The 19,703-nt window shown below is 38.5% G+C and overlaps 1 protein-coding gene across 5 annotated transcripts in view; it reads right to left on the bottom strand.

The window, feature by feature from the left end:
* LOC127413218 (transcription factor COE3-like) overlaps nucleotides 1-19,703 on the bottom strand; it is a 135,079-nt gene that overhangs the window by 39,798 nt on the left and 75,578 nt on the right. For 3 of the 5 annotated variants that reach the window (XM_051650163.1, XM_051650162.1, XM_051650160.1), the window contains exons 7-10: nucleotides 4,931-5,012; nucleotides 4,723-4,840; nucleotides 3,239-3,372; nucleotides 2,599-2,725 (exon numbers count right to left, since the gene is read on the bottom strand). In XM_051650163.1, coding sequence (XP_051506123.1) covers nucleotides 2,599-2,725; nucleotides 3,239-3,372; nucleotides 4,723-4,840; nucleotides 4,931-5,012 — 461 coding nt within the window. The remainder of the gene's footprint in view (nucleotides 1-2,598; nucleotides 2,726-3,238; nucleotides 3,373-4,722; nucleotides 4,841-4,930; nucleotides 5,013-19,703) is intronic. The other 2 variants (XM_051650164.1, XM_051650161.1) reach the window with 1 other exon arrangement.

Genomic DNA, 19,703 nt, shown 5'->3' with positions numbered 1-19,703 from the left:
ACTTGACACAGCATCCTAAAAAACCTGCCGTTTATTATGCTAAAAACCAGTAAGATGCTACAAATGCATTCGTCTGACGCATATGTACGTAGACCAAACAGACAGAAAGCAAGAATGTGCCCTATCAGAACAGGAAAGATTGAGGAACTCCATTGCAAAATTGATTGCTATGTAGATAGGGTTATGTTCAATGATTTGGGAATAAACAATCTATTGACTTTTGTAGCAACTTTTTGTATTAACTAATCAGTGCTTTACTCATCTGCCATATTAATGCAATATATTTCAATCTGTGTTATAATATTACATATACTGTATGTATAATTGTTTTAAGTATTTTGTATTGTTTATATTGAATTATCTTAATTTGAGAGCCTTTCTCAGCAAATATTGATATATGTGATTAATTGCAATTCATTTTATTAATTAATTGGCATGTCATGTAATTAATTTGATTAAAAACTTTGAATGAATCGACTGAAAGCCCTACCTTTAAAATATTCAAACTGGCTTTAGTTTATTTGAAAATGCCTAAAGATAAGAAGTGAGTTGGTTCAAGCTGGAATGCAGTGAAAAGTTGAGCTCACTGGGGCTTATGGGAAATCCCTGGTGGAGAAGACATCATTGAGGTTAGATGCACTCTCATTCGTCTTCAATTATACACAGTCTGCCTATTTAGTATTTAAAAACCTGCTTCATTTCACATTCATGAATTTCACACATCTCTGGCACAGTAAATAAGTTACTGGCTGTACGTCAGTGCATCCACAATCTAAAATATGCATGTGTGTATCTTATTTGCAGTGTACAATGAAAATGTATTCTGGGAAAGATTTGACATGCAGTGTCCGAAATAGGGCATTTTGTGTCTTAAAGGAATTGCTATTTGAGCAATATCACACATGCAAGAGTGCTATTGTTCTGAATATCATCACGGCTGTAATTCGTTTGGCAATCTTTGGGGGTATGCATGCAAACTGTGGGTGTATTGTACGTTAATGAAGTGGCGCAAAGTGCAGTTTGCTATTTTCCTGAGAAATAGGTCATTGCATTAAGATGGCAAATTGACCGGTAGAATTATAGTAAATAATACATACTTTCTCTATAATTTAACAGAGCCTATGTCCAAGTCCTGACGAGAACCAAATTTCCCATGACTATAAAAGGAGCGTGTCACTGTCATAGAAATATGCCTGCTATTCAACAAGGACGCAGTTAATACACACACACAAAAAAACATACGTCCATATTTCTATTTTTCTTATTCATTGCATATAGCTATTTACACTACCAACTTCTTATGAATGCGCTGTCTTTGTTTATGTCACTGGTGCTTGAAGAAATGGACAATATAATAGGACGCAGATGATGCAATAACTGGAGAATAACCTACAAATTAAACTGCACTTGATCCAGCCCATAAGCGCTTTGTGCACGCAATTTCACCAAACCCACTTGTACCTAGACTTAGCGCATTCTTGCACACAGATAAACAAAACTTCATGGCAGTGAACAAATGTTTTTGGTGATTCAAAAGGATCACCAAATTTGGATTTGGTGATTCACTGTGATTAATCAAATTCCCCACCACTATTCGGAAAGCCGCAAACACAGACAAGCAGTCTGATACAAATAGTAAAGCATTCCAGTGCTGCTGTACTAAATCAGCACTTTTGGAACACCGCTTGACCAATCAAATTTGAGGACCAGAACAATACTTTTCTATAAAATGGTGTAGCAAGCATGTGTATGTGTCCAACACATTGTTCTCTATCTTGTATGACCTTAATTTTATCTCTGCTTTCCGATTCAAAGATATTCTACAGGTGCAGTTTCATTCATCTTTACAATTTGCAAAACACTTGCTTCGCGTTGAGAATATTCTTTTGAACTTTAAGGAAAATTTTTGCTATTCACAATGCAGGATTCATAAAAAAGCGATGCACCATACAGCTGTCAGTCAAATCATCTTGTCGGTCCGAGCAGACATTAGCATTGCAAAGGAATGGTCGAAGGTAAGACAGGGCTGTCCTCTCCATTGTAAAGTTGTCTCTCTTTGCTGCTTACATGGCGAATGCATTTGAATGAGAGGCGCCTTCAACAAAGAAAGTGGGAAATACACTGAGATAAAGCTGATGTATAACAGAAAGCCTGAACACAGTCCCCTCTTTCTCTCTCTTTTATGACCATTGCTGTGACATTTTCTTATCGCATCAAACAGTCCTTGATCTGACCTTTTGCCTACCTTGACTGGCATCTGGATTATTCTGATGGAATAATCAGTGTATGAAAAGCATCAATTTGACTAAATGATACTCGTCCTGCCTGATGGACACAAGAGAACAGATATCGAACAAAGGTAAAGACACAACTGTTATGGTCAAAAATGATCTGCTAACATTATGCCATCTTGGGAAACCATCTTTGAGGACCACAAAGAATCTAAGTCACATTCATTTTACGTTAAAAAAAAGACAGGTGAGGCACTCGAGAAAATGGACAAAGACGACAAAATCAACCTCTGAAAATGGTGATATAAATGTATTCTGATGCTGAAGATGCTGGGTAAAGCTCCAGGCAGAAACAAGTGTTGTATACCTGTGTAGACAAAGCGTCCCGGAGCTCCTTTGCAGAATTGCTTGGACTTGTAGGAGAGTGTCACCTCCACGACCCCAGGGATGTGTCTTGGGGGCGTCTGCACCCGGATAGCGTGAGGTGTGATGAGCTAGAGGGCATCAGAGCACACGTTCAGTTGTTAACACTTAATTTACAAGCACTGTCTCCAATTTAAGAACAGTTAATATTGGAGCTAAAGAGTGATCATTACTTCAAGAAGACAGTTATAGATTTTAGCCATATTGTCAGAAAATCGAAATATCCACGGACCCGCTGGGGTACCTTGGATTTGAAACAATGTACTCAATCAAAAAGCACTATATAACTATTCTTACTGTATAATTATTTTAGATATGATATATAAGAAATAATAATTTTATATATAATATTTTTTATATTCATAGTAGGGTGACATTTATTTAAATAATAATAATTTGAAAATATAATAATGAATTGAAAATAGTTAAATAATAAATAAATGTCTATTTTTGGTAAAACAATAAACGGAGCAAACATAATAATAATAATAATAATAAAAGAATTACTAAATATAGGTGATGATTAGGGTCAGACCTTTTCATATAGATGTTCAAAGCTTAACTTTATAAACTTCATAACCTACCTCACTCCAAACCAGCATTGTGCCGAAGACCACCTGTAATCCATCGAAGAAGTTGTCACCAATGATGATGACGGTGGCCCCCCCAGTCGTCCATCCCTCACTGGGACTGATGGCCTTAATGCATGGAGTGGCTGCTTCGGAAAACAAGATCACAACACAGAGTTACAGCAGGACAGTGGCAACGTTCCTACAAAGTTTGGGAAACATATCGAAAAATGAATTACATTTACTAGTGTTTTACACTGCTCCACATATCCTCAATTACAAAAGAAAAAAACATTATTAACAGGAAACCCGATGACTGTAAGAGCTCATTTGAACCTTTTTCCTTTGGTGTCTGCACATTACTCAGCTCAATAAAACCATTACTTTTGTTTTTTGTTTTTTGTCTTTCTCGTAAATCCGTCTTTGAGCAGGCGGTATGGAGACAGACAGGCTGACTGAGTGACTGCCCCAGTCTCCACTGGCTATGCACGGGAATTGATTGGTCGCAGCCTGGTAAGCTAACAAAGGGTTTTGGAGCAACTTCAGACCCCATTAATGCATGTAGTGCCGTAAACTCGTCGCCACTTTACTCAAACAACATCATGGGACTGCAAAGTTTCCAAACTTTTGACTCAAAATCACTTCCAGTTGTTTTTAAATGTTCTCTTTGTTGTGGAGGTAAACATGTCTGTAAACAGGGAGTTTGGTACCTGTGAAGATTAATAGAACAAAGTAAACAAAACCTTTGGGTGTGATTTGCATTCACCTGTTGAGGTGTAATGCAACAGCTGTTCCCTTTTTAATTTCTGCATGGGTATTCTAGAGTGTTAAAGATGAAAGGCTGCCCATTTCCCATAATGCACTGTTGTCTGTGACTTCCTCTTCATGTTCTGCTCTCCAGAGGATTACTGAGTGTTACTAAAAGTAGAGCAATGACTGCTTTCCCTCAGTTTGGAAACAGGAGCTCTGTGGTAATTCCACAGCAACGGTTCTCACACAAAAGTCACAGAGCTAATAACAATTTATTACATAAAGGAACTGTTCTGAGGTCAGCTGGGAAGAGGTTATTCTAGGTAAACTTTCATCACATCACATCAAAGCATCATTGGGAAGTGAAAACATGATCTGATTTACCTGTATTCTGAAAAGTAGGTGAGAACTGATTAAGATGTTTGTCTTTTTACTTTATTCTCTGTTGAAAAGACCAGCTTAGATCAGTTTCAATGCAATTTCCATGCAGGTTTCCAATCATAATGGTTTATGATGGTTAGTGTTGGTTTGGTACTGGTCTAGCTGGTTGACTTGCAGGTTAAACTAGTCAAGAAGCCTTTTGGGGATGGTAGCATATTAGCATCCCATGCTAGAGACCAGCATTTAAAACACAACATATGCATGTTTTTTTTTTTTTTTTTTGAATGAATGAATATCACCAGTCTAATAATAAACTTTCTAATTCACATTGTGGTAAATATGGTAATTTGGAAAGGTTTACATCTTACCTTCAGAGGGGTCCAGGCGTCGTGCCCGCCGCCCATGTTTGGAGTTGTTGTGAACGAACATGTTATCTGAAACAGCCAAGACATGGCCGTCCACATTAACTGTGGTGGACACCACCACCTATGGAAACACCAAAACATGTTTATTTTGGTTGGTTGTCCAAATGTACCATACCAAACAAAACATTTTTCTGTATATCTGTATTCTCACCTGAAATCGCCTCATGTCTCTGGGATTCCCTGCATTTTTCAAACAGTTCTGGTTACACTTTAAGAAGAATTTCAGGAAAAATCTGGAAAACAAAGAAAGAAAAAAGACTTAGTGACTTGACCACATGAAAACACATGCATTCACAAGCCTTTAAAGCTGAATAGAGTATTTCTGTGCCCTAGTGTCACCAAAAGGAATAGCAACAATAATGATTGTTTTCAAAGAGTTCGCTAAACACTCCTGCATTTGCCATTGGCCAGTAAGCAGATGGTCTTGCCCCAAACTAACACTGTTGTTTGTGCCAATGTTGTGAGTCTGCACAATGTTTTGATAGTGCCATAGAGCCACAGTGTTTACCATTTTCAGGGAAATCAACCTTCAGATGGCTTACTTATACAGTAGTTGACTGCATATATATATGATAACATATTATTAAATAAATAAAAAAAATGACACACTTCAGTTTTAAACTACAAGAAAAAAAACATTGATATAATTTTCACAGTCAGGAAAATAAAACCATGTGTTTTATGCAGCACGCTAACAGCCGACAGAGAGTGATTTAGCCCAGTCTCAATGCAGACTCTGAGAAGACACTCTGTGTAGACGTATGATGTGTAATTAGAGATGAGCTTTGATTTTTCATCCTTTATATTGAAGACTAACTCTGCCTTGTTGATTTACTCATATTTTTACCTCAGCCTGGCACTATTGATTGGGAATGGATATCAATGAAGATGAGACGTAATAGCCTCCTCTGCTGGAGGTAGGCTACAGTAAGAAATGGATTGCAGTCTTAATGCATTTCCCCTGGCTGGTAATATCTATGCATTCATCTCCAGGACCATAAGCCCCACTATTTTGATGGAGTGCTTTCCTTTTAATTGCCACATTATCACAATAATAATCCGGGCAGTTAACAATCAGCAAGGTCGCAGACAGCCATGTCACATTAACCACAGGATAACCTCCGCGCTGCTGCCCCACAGAGTGCGCGGAGAGAGGAATGCTGGGAGAAAAAGTGGTAAGAAAAGCCCTGTCTGTGATATAAATGTTCGGCATTTGCAGACAGCATTGATTTCTCCCTAATAAGACAGTAACAATATCTTTAAAAACACAGTGCTAACTCAAGCTATTTTTTTTAACCTCACTTTACTGCGTGAAATAATCACAATATATACTTTAACCCCATCAGCACTCTTAAAGCGAATGCCCACAGAGAGATAAAAAGAGATAGGAGAAATAGAGAGAAATCTAGCGAGAAAGACGGATAGAAAGAAATTAAGAAAGAAAGATAGAGACAAGGAGAGAGAAAGCCTGCTCTCTTTAGCTAGTATCGACTGATACTTGATCTGGGTTGCTCTGTTGGCTGCTAATGCCCTTTATGGCCATGGAATACAATAATATGGGGAACCCATCCCTGAGCTCCATTTATATGATATTGGAGACCTTGGAAGGAGAGATATGGATCAATAAGGATTGAATTAAAACACAGCAGGAGACAAGGGCTGTAAGTGAAGCTCTTCTCAGATATTAGAGGGAGTACTGTGTTCATCACCACCCCAGTCACCATTTGAAAGTAGAGAATCCTGCACGGATCAGCGCCGAAACCTGCCCTACCGTCAGAGACACGGAATACAGGGAAGAAAGAGAGAAACAGATAGATGAGGGTGAAAGAGGGAAATAGAGAGGGCGTGGTGGGGTGGGGGGTGTGACACGTGACGTGAGAGAGTCTCGTAGGTCTAGACTTCTCCATCTGCCACTGGGCAGGAGTTGACAGGGAATGTGAGATTCCAGGTCTCATCCTGGAAAAGAGGCAGCACTTCAAAGCAGGTCAGCTCCCTTTGGATTGGGGCAGGACTAGCCTGGTGTTTGGAAGTGTGTGTGTGTGTGTGTGTGTGGGGGGGGGGGGGGGGTATGGGGTTGCTTTTAGATGACAAGACTTGGGGTGGAATGGAGATCTCAGACAGGAAAACAGGGGCGAGAGGAAAGACACGATCAGGGCAGATTCTAAAATGGTCCAGTGTAACTAAAAGACTTCAAAGGAATATTCTGGGTTAAATACAAGTGCAAGCTCTACCACAGCATCTGTGGTCTGCTGTTGAGTACCACTGAAAATAATTTCGATTTGCCCATTATGATGACATAAATGAACATACAAAGGAAGTCTTTGGGCCAATTGTTGTATGCTTGCCCCATAGACATCCATTTTAACTGCATTGCTGTCTTAGCAAACTCAAAATTCAAATGTCAAACATAAATGTTTTTGGACTGTGTCATTAAAAATTAGTTTGACATAACCTATACTGTATGTACATTTTTGGCCAGTTTTACGAATACAAGATTGTTGTGGCCTAGTAGTTTGCGCATATGCTCCAACACGTTGAGCATTGGTGCTCATATTAGCAACATGAGTTTGATCGTGGCTTGCATCATGTCCCAGTTCTATCCCGCTTCATTCTCTCTTTTATTTCCTCCCTCGATATAACTACCAATAAAAGTGACATAAATAAATGAGTAATTTTTTTAATTATTTGAATTTAAGTTATTTCTTGTTTTAATCATAAATCTAACAAAATTTAGGTAGTTTTTTTATCATACAAAAGTTTGCTTCTGAAGTAAAGGTATCTTGTGTTTAGAATGTCTATATATTTTTACAGTAAACCAAGTCAAAATACTGATTACAGGAATGTTCCAGGTTCAATACAAGTTGAGCTCAATCGACAGAAATAAATGGGGCAGTTAACCTTACATTACACACTGTTTAAAAAGTATAGCCACAAGATGCAAACATTATACATGTTAACATGATTTTAGTATGATAAAATTAGGAATTTCCCAGCGTTATGGCATTTACCAGATAACAGGGTTTACAGGCGTTACATTGCCATGAAAAAGATGTTGTAATATTGGATATTACTGTACACAGATAAGCTTAGTAAGCTATTTTATCACACTAAAGTCATGTTAACATGTATCATATTTAGTTCTTATAGCTTAACTTTTGAAACCGTGTATATTTCAATGTTTATGGATTGGCCACATTCACTTCCATTGTAAGTGCTTTACTGTAACCATGATTTTTGCTTTCTTTTTATTTGTGATAGATTAACAAGCAACAATTCAAAATATTTGTTTGTGTTAATAAACAATGTTTTCACAATTGCTTTTGATCGAACTTAGTGTTGAACCTGGCATTTATTTATTTATTTATTTATTTATTTATTTATTTGTATTTATTTATTTTTTTGCAGTGTACTGATTAGCACAGCATTTTTTTTTTACAGTCATTACAAACCATATATACTTAATTATGTGATATGATTATCACTTTCACAGAGACAAGTGTTTTTAACTCTTAGTGTGGACACTTGTCACCATCAAGTCCCCTACCGGCCCTTGCAATGATATACAGTATATTTGACCTGTGATACAAAAACCCTAGAATGAAATGAACAGACAGCTATAGGAAACGACAGAATGATGGAAGAGCCAAAATTGAGGTGTGGATAGAGAGTGAGAGCAAGTAAGACTAACTCTCATGCTGAATCTAAAACTTATTAAAACAACATAAATAATTAATGGCCTTCTAGAGCCAGGGCTCGGTTATTAGTCTTAGTGTTTCTTTCTCTTCATCCTTTTCTCTGTCTCTCTTTCTTTCTCTCTCTCTCTCTCTCTCTCTCTCTCTCTCTCTCTCTCTCTCTCTATCTCTCTCTCTCTCTCAGGCTGTCTCTCGCTCTCTCTCTTAAAAAAGTGGGTAAAGATAATGAGGGAGTTGGCGTCTCTGTTGTAAGCCATCACCTCATTACGCTGGCCTGCAATCAATTACAGGGGGATGTGTGGCCCTGTCAGTTCATAATGTGCCTCCAACTCAGAGTCAGGAATTACTGCTGGCCTAGAGCACCTGCTGCACTTGTCTCTGTCTGTAACTCAGGGGACTGGCATGGGGACCAGAAAGGCTGGACAGGTAGCTTCAGAAAGTGAAGGCCATGGTCCCTCACCTAAGGCTCTGTGAAGAGCTGTACTGCAGACCTTAAAGAGACTATTGTAGGGGGGCTTGGGTAGCTCAGCGAGTATTGATGCTGACTCCCACCCCTGAAGTCGCAAGTTCGAATCCAGGGTGTGCTGAGTGACTCCAGCCAGTGACTCCAGCCAGGTCTCCTAAGCAACCAAAATTGGCCCAGTTGCTAGGGAGGGTAGAGTCACATGGGGTAACCTCCTCGTGGTCGCAATTAGTGGTTCTCGCTCTCAGTGGGGCGCGTGGTAAGTTGTGCGTGAATCACGGAGAGTAGCATGAGCCTCCACATCTGGGAGTCTCCATGGTGTCATGCACAATGAGCCATGTGATAAGATGTGCAAACTGACGGTCTCAGAAGCGGAGACAACTGAGACTTGTCCTCCGCCACCCGGATTGAGGTGAGTAACCGCACCACCATGAGGACCTACTAAATAGTGGGAATTGGGCTTTCAAATTGGGGAGAAAAGGGGATAAAACATGTTTTTTTAAAAAAGAGACTATTGTAGCATCACTTAAGGCATGGTCACACATACTATCACATGGCAAAATCCCAAAATACAGTCACGTCAATGGGAATCCACGCAATCGTGTATTTTGCGCGATAGACTTCTGGTGGCGAAGAATTTCTTCTCACGGATTTCACGTGGATTTCAAGTTTGGTGAACTTTGACAGGTGAATTTGCCGCATGGGCCAATAGGAAGTTGCTTGGTTTGGCAGTGACCTCTGTGTGGGCTATGCTTCGTACACAGCTACACTGAATATTCACAATGGACAAGGATACCATTTTAGCAGTGAGTTTCCTTTTAACTTAAAGGCGCTGTAAGTGATTTTAGCCATTCTAGAATTTCCCCAAGCTGAGCCGTTGGATTAGCCACGCCCCCTTTCCAAAACTCCACACACCAAAGATACCAAATGAGCTTTATTGAGAACAGCAGCAACATAGCACCCTCAACTGACAACTGTTATGAGCAACATGGCACAAAAATGGCAGTAAGCCTCAATAACTCACTGCAACTACAATACTACGAGAACACGCAAAATGATTGAAAGCGTCATTGTCCACAGCCCGCAGACACATTTTTGTTTGCTGTTTACAGAGTCTACAGCTGTCACAGAGAATGGTGAGATATCTCAGGACACTTATTTCATTAATATTTTCAAGGGAGTAGGAACATTTTTTTGCAAACATTTCCATGAAAAAATTACTTTTAAGTCTCACAGAGTATAAAGTCCAACATTAAGACACCAATATACTTCATACAAAATCGAAGAACGAATGGATGTGATGTCATTTAGAACAAAATCTGGCCAAAAAGAAGGTGTTTTTACATTCATTTTGGTGGTTCATAAAAGCTTGCCTGAGCAAACTTTTCAGAAAAATTCCTACCGTCTACTAAACACCATCTTACTGCCATTGGTCCACGTCATCCGTAGGTGTGACCTGGAGCTTCACCTACATTAAAGCCGACAGCTAATTTTGTTTACATTGTTCAGTCAGTCAAAATCAATCAACATGAATACACTGGCATGCAGAGTTATTAGTAAGCTGGTGCAAATTTACCTACATCTGTACGATCGTTCACGTAGAACCATTTTCCAAGACCATGTCATGCAAATGTTTGTTGTTGTTGTTGTTAAATTTGTCTACAAAAGGTATCAAATCTACTCAAATACTCTCAAGTGCCCATTCACTCATCGGCAGCGAAAGCCCTTCACACATCTGCCCAAAGTAATCTTATCCTCCTTCTTCTGTCTTTATTCTGCCCATTAACACTTTTAAACACCAATATTTGCAATAGTATCAGTGTTATCATAAATTATAATAACAGTGTAACCAACATATATTATGGCCGCATGAAGCATGTTAGCGCATTAGTGTCATGAATTCAAAATGTAAACAAGACCTTTTTTTTTTTTTTTTTTACTACATATAGGCTATTTTACTTTAAATCATCATTGAGTGGTTAAAACAACTTATGTTACTGACCTCATGTGAAGTCTACTCAGATTCTATCATTTATAATATATCTATAATATCATCTCAGAATGCTATTCTGAGATGTGGGCTGGTGCTGTTTTGGCAGCACGAGGGGAACCTACACAATATTAAGCAGGTGTTTTAATGTTGTGGCTGATTGTGTATGAAGTCCCAGAAGAAAATGTCATTGCTCAAAGGTTGCTCTTAACTTAAGACATAATGAAGTTCACAGTTATGTTTTCTTTATCTCAGAAGAGAAATCTGAGAAGCAGAAGATATCTCCATTCAATCTCACTGCTGTCTAGGAGACAAAAATAACATATGAAATGGATCTCTTTTGCCATTTTTCTCCATACACACTCTCCAAGAATGAGATACTATAGTTCCTCATTATAACACAGAGTACAGCTTGTTGTATCTGGTGTGTTGAGTTTATGAGAATATGTATAAAGACATATGTGCAGGCATACGTACATACATTCATGCACATACACACAAACAAACGTCTTCACATGATGTGTGAAAAAGAGCATCTCTGTCTGCTCACCCATCGTCTCACACACACATACGCACACATCCCTAGAGTCTCTCACTTATTATGTTAAACAAAAAACAAAAAGAAGGAAAAAAAAAAATCTATATTTCAGCAGCGGTATTTTTAAAAGCTGCCATGGCTCCAATTCTTGGCAACCATTCGCAGTGAGCATTTGTTGCTTTCTATGAAAAGCTGCTCTTCTGTGGGACAGGTAAAATGGGTAGAAAGGGGCGATCTCTATTATAGACCTTGCATCGGATTAGCACTCTGCATTTTGTTCCATTCACAATGTCCCTCTCTCTTAACACACTGTAATTCTGCTAGACAGATATCCAATTACATCACAAGAGTGACAGAGCGACAAAAAGCGTAATCAAAATACAAACATTTGACTGCGCTGCAGCTATTGGTCCACTGGACGAACTGGTTGTAGCTGTAGTGTAATTATTTTAAAGCCATGTAAGAGTTTCCTGTCATAATGTCCATTAATTTATTTTGTATAATAGCATAAAGAATGTTTTGGAAGTGACCTGAGGTTGAAAAATCATATCATTGACTTTCTCCCAATTTCAAAATCATTGGTTAATTAGGAAAAGATAACATTAACAATAAAGGTGTGCAAAAAGGCAAGGTGTGTGTGTGTGTGTGTGTGTGTGTGTGTGTGTGTGTGTGTGTGTGTGTGAAAGAGAGAGAGAAAGAGAGAGAGAGACTGGGCTCTCCTACACGTCATCAATTATTCACTAGCCAAGATGGCAATTACAGGACCGTGTACAATCAGAGTAAATAATTAATAAGGCACTCAAACAGTCTCTAGAATGGATCTTTGTCTCTCTCACGCTCTCTCTCTCCCTCTCTCTCTCCTTTGTCTCATCCTTTACACTGCTCCCCTGGCTTCTTACCTTTGTTATGAGCACAAACACAGTTTATACAGCTCACAGACTCCTGCACGTATCAGAGACACTCATAATGAGCTCTGCTTTAGGGTAGCTGAGAAACCACTTCATATGCATTTTATTCTAAATAATGCTCCCTAATCAGGATAGATGCATCTAGGAAGTTTGTAAAACATCTAAGGGGTGATAAACAGAAGGGAATTCATGTGTATTTAAAAAAAAAAAAAATCAACCTGTAAAAGTATGATTTAAATTATTTAGATATATCATGTTAACAAATACAAAAGTAAAACTATCACTTTTTAACCACTGATCAAGGAAAGTGCTTAGAACATAATCAATAATTATTAATCAAACTAGAGTTTTAGGTTTAGAGCGATGCTTGCCCATGCAAAAGTTATCACCAAAATGCTATGGCGTTGTGATTGGTTCCCAATGCATTGCTATGCATTTGCTAGGAGTAGCTCTAAGTGGTTATTAGCATGTTGCTATGCAGTTGCTGGGTGCTTCTGGGTTAGGGTTGTGAATAGTAGTCGGGACGTTCCATATTTTGGCCTAAAGTAAGATGGCAACCCCCCTGGTCTGCTGGTCTGACAAAACAGTTGTAAATAATAAAGAATGTAGCAGCTAGCGAAACTTCAGTGGATACAGTACCTTACAAATGTGAGCTGAATGCTTTACCATCACCCCAAGCTGTGTGAATATGTACGTTTTTTAATATACAGTACAAGTGTTGAACTGAGGTTGGCTAACACTAAAGGTAGCGGCAACACATCATGTGCACTTGAAACGTCACTTCCGTCAGCTGTTAAACGGCAAATGCTTCCGTGTAGTTCCATTTGGTACGAAACTAAACTTTGAAAATTCATACACTACATGGCTGAGTGCATAGTATATTTTGTATGTGCATAGTGTATAGTGTGTCTTTAGGGACACAGCTTATGGGATTTTATGAAAATCATAAGTCGGATTGCTTAAACTGAGTTATGTGTCAAAGTTTAATACTTTGAGTTAGTTGCTTTGTTACAGATCAGTCCTTTAACAAAGATGCAGAATTCCTAGAGTTAAGCATGGGAAACGAGGCTATGACTTCTTCCAAACCATCTGGTCTTTGGGAAAGAAATTGGAAAGACAGAGCAGCAGAAACAGAGGTACAGAGAGATAAGAAATGGAAAAGAAAAGGGCAGATGCTGGAAGACCCAGCAGTGATGGTTGCATGTTTTTATTTAGATGCAAAATTATCATACGGGAACTCGGCATGTTGTTTCCAAGAGTTCAGGTTTACTAAGATCGGCCACATTATGCCAACTCACCAACAAGCGGCATCTCCTACCATATACTTTTTCATCAGCTCCAGCATGTTCACCTTCCCCTGTGTTAGAGGTCTGCATTCCCACGGAACTCCCACAGGATTTGTGGGACCCGATTTGATTTCTTGTGGCACAGGATTACATTTTCGAGTTGAAGACGGCAGGGGCACTTTAAGGTGCTCCTGGGCCCATGAGCCCCCTTTCATTTGTTGGGGGGGGGGGGTTCAAGGATAGGGTAAAATGGACCCCTTGGCCACAAGCTGGGCACCATGGGAGTTGTAGGCCCCTGTGCTTCAGCCTGTTTAAGCCCATGCGTTAAGGCGCCCCTGGAAGGCGGTAGCAGATGGTACTTCCATGAGATGTGGATGGGAGCGGGTGGTCAGAGACTGAAAAATCTGATGTGGATCTCTTTTTTTATTTTATTTATTAATGAATGCAAAAAAAGAAAAACGTCATATATATATATATATATATATATATATATATATATATATATATATATATATATATATATATACTGTATATATACAGGGTTGGGAGGGTTACTTTTGAAATTTATAGTCATTTATAACGTATTCCGTTAGATTACTCAAGGTCAGTAACATATTCTAAATACTTTGAATTACTTCTTCAGCACTGGTAGATTTTTTCACTTGTTTTGACTATAAAAACTCTGCCAGTACAGTAAGACAAAATACACATTAAAAATACATTCTCTGAAAAGCCTAAATATCTTATGCAGTGTTGTTTCTAAAACAAGACAAATCTAATTCTTGTTATAAGATCTTGTTTTAAGGATTTTTAGATATTTTTACAGGAAAACAATAAAAAAAATATTATCAAGAATATGATTTTTGCCCTAATATCAAAGGTCTTACTAAAAAAGAGAAATTATGATCTAACGTGAATTTTCTTGATAAAAAAATATGATTGTGCCTGGTATCATGCGCATGTAAAATGGCTAGAAATAGCATTTTAGCTTAGCATAAAGCTGACAATTTACACAAGGTTTATTTGTGACTTACTTCACAGTTCCAAACGTACTTCTCTGTCTGCTCATATGAATGTAACACATCATAAGAAAGTGTTTCACCGCTGTTCAAATGCACTTTGGATCGCATCATTTATATGTATAAATGTTTTCCATCTGAAAGCACTAAATATTAAATGAAAAAAATGACAATAAAAATGCAAAGTAATCTCTTCAGTAATCAAAATACTTTTTGAATGTAATTGTATTCTAATTACCAATTATTTAAAGTGTAACTGTAGTGGAATACAGTTACTTATATTTTCTATTTTAAATACGTAATCCCATTACATGTATTCCATTACTCCCCAACCCTGTATATATATATATATATAATATAACTTAAAATAAATGTGCACACAGCTTGTGCATTAAATTATCCAATATTAAGAGCAGGCAGGTAGTCAGCAGGGCTTTAGAAGAATGGCAGAGCAAAGCACACACACACACTGTGTCATCAAAGGATGTGAAACTCAGACTCGAAAATGGTCAATTTAGTGTCAAGATAACAACTTCAAGCAAGTCAGGCATAATTTTCATGTCATCTGATAACATCATGCAGGTTTGTGGGAACGGGAGCGTTCGGGAAGAAAATCATTGCACAGACTGATTTTAGCAAAAAAAGAAAAGTCAAACTACTGTGTCCGATTTCACTGTGAGATCAGTCTGTTGGACATGTGAACAGTGTCTTTGTGTCTGTTTGTACTTAACAGCAAAGACTGAAGATGCGGCAATACAAGTCACACACACCCATACACACACATGCTCCTCCCATGCGATCAAGTTTCCTCAGGACCCTCCTCAGCTTTATTTTGTCCCCTGTTGCCATGGCAAAGTACATATTTGTAACTCCAATCGAAATCAGTCCATGACATAATGCAGTAACTAGCTGAGAGCATGTAAAAAATTTGAGCGCCGTTGACCTCAGAACGGAGGAATGGATAAGAAATTACTGCAAGCTGCACTTCCTGAACAGAGCACAGTCACTTATTACACCCATAACCAAAACCCCAGAAACCTGCAATACTCTCACATAAGCCATTATGCTGACAGAACCTGCACACTTCCTTGTGAACTTTGAATCATTACACTTAGCAAAATAAATACAATATTTTATGAAACAACATACATCTTATTTGACTGTGGCTGGTGTAAAATGTCAAAAATGACATTGCTCAGGCTGGAGAAGTAGTTTTAAAAGTGTGAAATGGGCTTACAGTAGCAGATATGTGTGGGAAGGATAGGGTGAATGAAACAGGCAGTGTTAAGACAATGTTTTGCTCTACATGAAGATCAAACTGTTAGGCTTGTCAGTAAAACAGCAGGGGGAGGTTGCACAGTGTGTTATGCACTGAAAACAATGTGTCTGTCTGCAAGACTATGATGCCAGGTGAGTTCACTGATTTACACTGGGAAATCAAGCTACTAATGGTTAGGGGTTTTAAAGCCTCATGTTTTATTTTATTTTGGGGATTTTTGCTATTTTTATTGCACAGGCCAGATTTGAATCTGTGTCTCTAACATGAGCATCTCAGCTCAATGTGTCTCAAGCCCACTCATGGCTCCAACATAGGAAGTTGCAATGCATATTAATTCAAAATGGTCTGACGCCATTAGATCTGCAAAAGTGCCTGATCCCAACCTTTTTGCATTTTGCATTAAAGGGTCCATGAAGTGCTATTTTATTATAATTGTATCATCTATGTACATGCGCCTCAACATTATAAAACAAAACTGCAGTGTTTACACATAACGCACATCCAACACATGGCATCCGAACAGTGTTACACGCATTACATAATCAGATTACTTTTTTGAGTAATGAGTAAAGTAATGCAATATTTTTTATTTTAGACCATAATATCAGAGTTACTTTTTAAATAAAGTAACGCGTTGCTTTTGTACACCTCTACTTTCCCTGTATCAGGAGTAAAAGTGTGCAAACTTTGGGGAGAAGACGCAGTGCATGACGGGCTTTGTAGTTCTATGGAATGTGAGGCCAGAGACTATTTAGCAGATACCAGTCACTTCTATTTAAATTAATGGGAGAAATTGGGACACTCAACCAAGAAGCTCTAGTACCCAATAGTCAATGGATGTAGAAAGCAAGTCCTGCCTTGCAGGTAAAAGTGCCAATCACCTTTTAGATACAGACATCGCATGTCAATCAACTCGCTAACGCGCATGCGCATTAGCTATACAAGCCGGGAAAATTGCACGTTTAAGCATAATATGAGGTCAACATTTGGTTGAGTGAAACTGCTCCATGTTACAGCTCCCCGTAACTGGAAGAATGGGATGAGAAAAGCTGACTTGGATCAGTGGCTCCGAGCAACGTTCTACATCGATTGTGTATGCAGAGAAAATGTCTTAGTTTCTAAAAATATTCTACATTTTTGTTTTATAATAAAAAGTAGTTTGATTCATAAAACAAACCATTATTTTGACATTTTGGTTGCATTAAAAAAGATTCCATTCAAGTTGTATCAACATGCGCCTTTGATGTTGTATGCGATCAACCAGTGGCATCTGTACGCACTGTGGAACAACTCAATACAAGCGTGCACAGAGATGACTTAAGTAAAAAATATTCTTTATCAGACACATTCCTTCAACATATTAGGCTGGCATTCCCCACTGAATTTTATCCTGACTTTTGAAAAACATCTTAAGTTGACCGACATTGTCGATGGGCACAGCACATGATGACGTATATGATGCAGGTTCAAGTGTTGGACTTTGCTGCTTTAGGTAAGACAGTGGTTATTCTTCATTATTCATACTGGCTGCCATGTTGATGGAAAAACAAATCATGCGTAGTCATGTTATTGATTCTTTATTATAAATATGACGTGAAGACCTACTTTCTAAATATCTGTTTGTTTACTATGTTGGTGTTGTACAGTAGCTAGCATGACCTGTAATGTCTCTTGTATGTAACGCATGGCTTATTTGCATGGAATACATAGCATAGCAGAAGAGAAAGTGGCTGTGAGAAAAAAAGTAACACAAAAATAACGCAAATGTAATGTAATGCTTTACTTTCCATAAAAAATTAACTTATTCATTAATTAAGTTTTTTAAGTTGTAACGCAATATTCTAACGAGTTACTTTTAAAAGTAACGTTACCCAACACTGCATCTGAATATATTAAACTGTTCATCTCAAGAACAACTGTTAACATTCAGCACCATAAACTATCAAACAGACATGACATTTGAAATTTTCATGAATGAAATAGTTTACTTACATTTTTAAAGTGTTTTTAACTGTCCCATCTTTCAATAACAGTTCCTTTGCAAAGCTGGAATCGTATTATGATGGTTCACAAACAATCAACACTGACATGAGCCGAAAAAACCAAACGCATAATTGTCCAAAACCGGTGAAATGACGCACACACATACTGTAGGTGCACTGAGGCGCACATCGCCGGAAACACACCGAAACGGTCAAAGAAGTCCATCGTCAAAAACGTCCTATGTTTACATACACCAACAATTAAAAATAGTGCACATGGGTGAAAGAACGCATCCATGACACATTTGTGCTCAAAGCAATACAGGCAGCAGCTGAATGAAAGAGAATTCCTTCTCCTCTTCAGAGTTGTAACTTGACACTGCATCTTTTAAAAGAGGCAAGATACATGGCAGTGGTCAAAGTGTCTGTGTAGTTCATGTTCATATACAAAATCATTAAAAATAGTCCAAATAGTCCAAAACAAACATCCTTAGGTGTTATGTTGGGAATAGCAGCCACGGAAGGCCTGCTCTCTAGACTTGAAATGCGCACCAGTGGGCGGGGCCAAGGGTGCGATAACACATGTTGTGGGATGTGTAAATACAAATGAGCAATGTGTCATGATGTCACGAACAGTGTAAAGAGTTCTGAAATTTACAGTATGTTTTTATAGTACAGTTACCTCTTATATGTCTAAATATCTAGGACATTTTGATTCTCCATTTCATGACCCATTTTAATTTATTATTTTTTTTTTAATACTTTTTAAAGAAAATGGCCCAGGTCAAAAGAGCCCACAACCAAGTCTCTATAATATTCTGGTCCCTAGATATGGCTCAGGTCCCTCCTTCATTGTAAGTCTATGGATTTGGTAACATCGGAAATAATCGTGAGCCCAATCATTTAGAAAAGTAAAAGCTGACCTCTCCTCAACAAGCCTCTGTAGCACAAGCGAGGTGGGACAAGTTTATAGGATCACAGAAAACAGATATTGAAAGCAGAATCTCCTTGTAGAAATATCCTGGTTCAATAGACCATTGCCTCATTGTCTCCAAAGTCAAGAACTCAAGTGAAAGATCTCTGTCTGGAAGCAGTATATCTACTTCCCGAATCCTGTTACAACACTGTCTTCCATCTCAACCATCATGGTTAACAGCCTGTCCAGTCAATCAAGCCAGAGAAGGAAGAGTAGATGGTGAAAAAAGAAAGGAAAACAAAGAAAATCCTTGCTTGATGTGTGTAGGCTGACAGCTCTATCCAAGCCCCCCAGTGTTGAAATCAAGCTGTCACTCTTCTGCCATGGAAATAGAGGAATTGTGCGCTCAGATTTAAATACTGCCTATAATAGCTTCCCATCTATCAGGCTGGCTGGCCGGTTATTCTTAGACACATACATTAGCCCTTGGCCCAGATAGGAATGTCACCAGATTAAACATCCAATTTGTTAACCGGGCCAGGCCAGGGGTGCTGCTTCTTGACAGAACTTACAAACAAGCCCAAATGGCCCCATTTTTCACCCACAGTCCTGCTGTTTTTTCCTCAGACAGAGGGAACCACTACTGATGGAGTGAGAGAGCAAGAGCATGGAAGGATTTTTTCATAGGTGGAAAGACAAGGAGAAATGGTAGGTGTTCTCTGAGGCCACTCAATCTCAGGAAGAACCATAAAAACAGCAAAAGAGAGAGTATTTGTCATGGAGTATTGATGTCTGGAATATTCCCTCATTAAAGCACTGCAGAAAAAATATGACATTTCGTGGAAGCGTAC

This window comes from Myxocyprinus asiaticus, chromosome 22, assembly GCF_019703515.2.
Source record: "Myxocyprinus asiaticus isolate MX2 ecotype Aquarium Trade chromosome 22, UBuf_Myxa_2, whole genome shotgun sequence".
Classification (NCBI taxonomy): Eukaryota; Metazoa; Chordata; class Actinopteri; order Cypriniformes; family Catostomidae; genus Myxocyprinus; species Myxocyprinus asiaticus.
The sequence above is the reverse complement of the archived record's forward strand: the minus strand, read 5'-3'. Positions and strand labels throughout refer to the sequence as shown.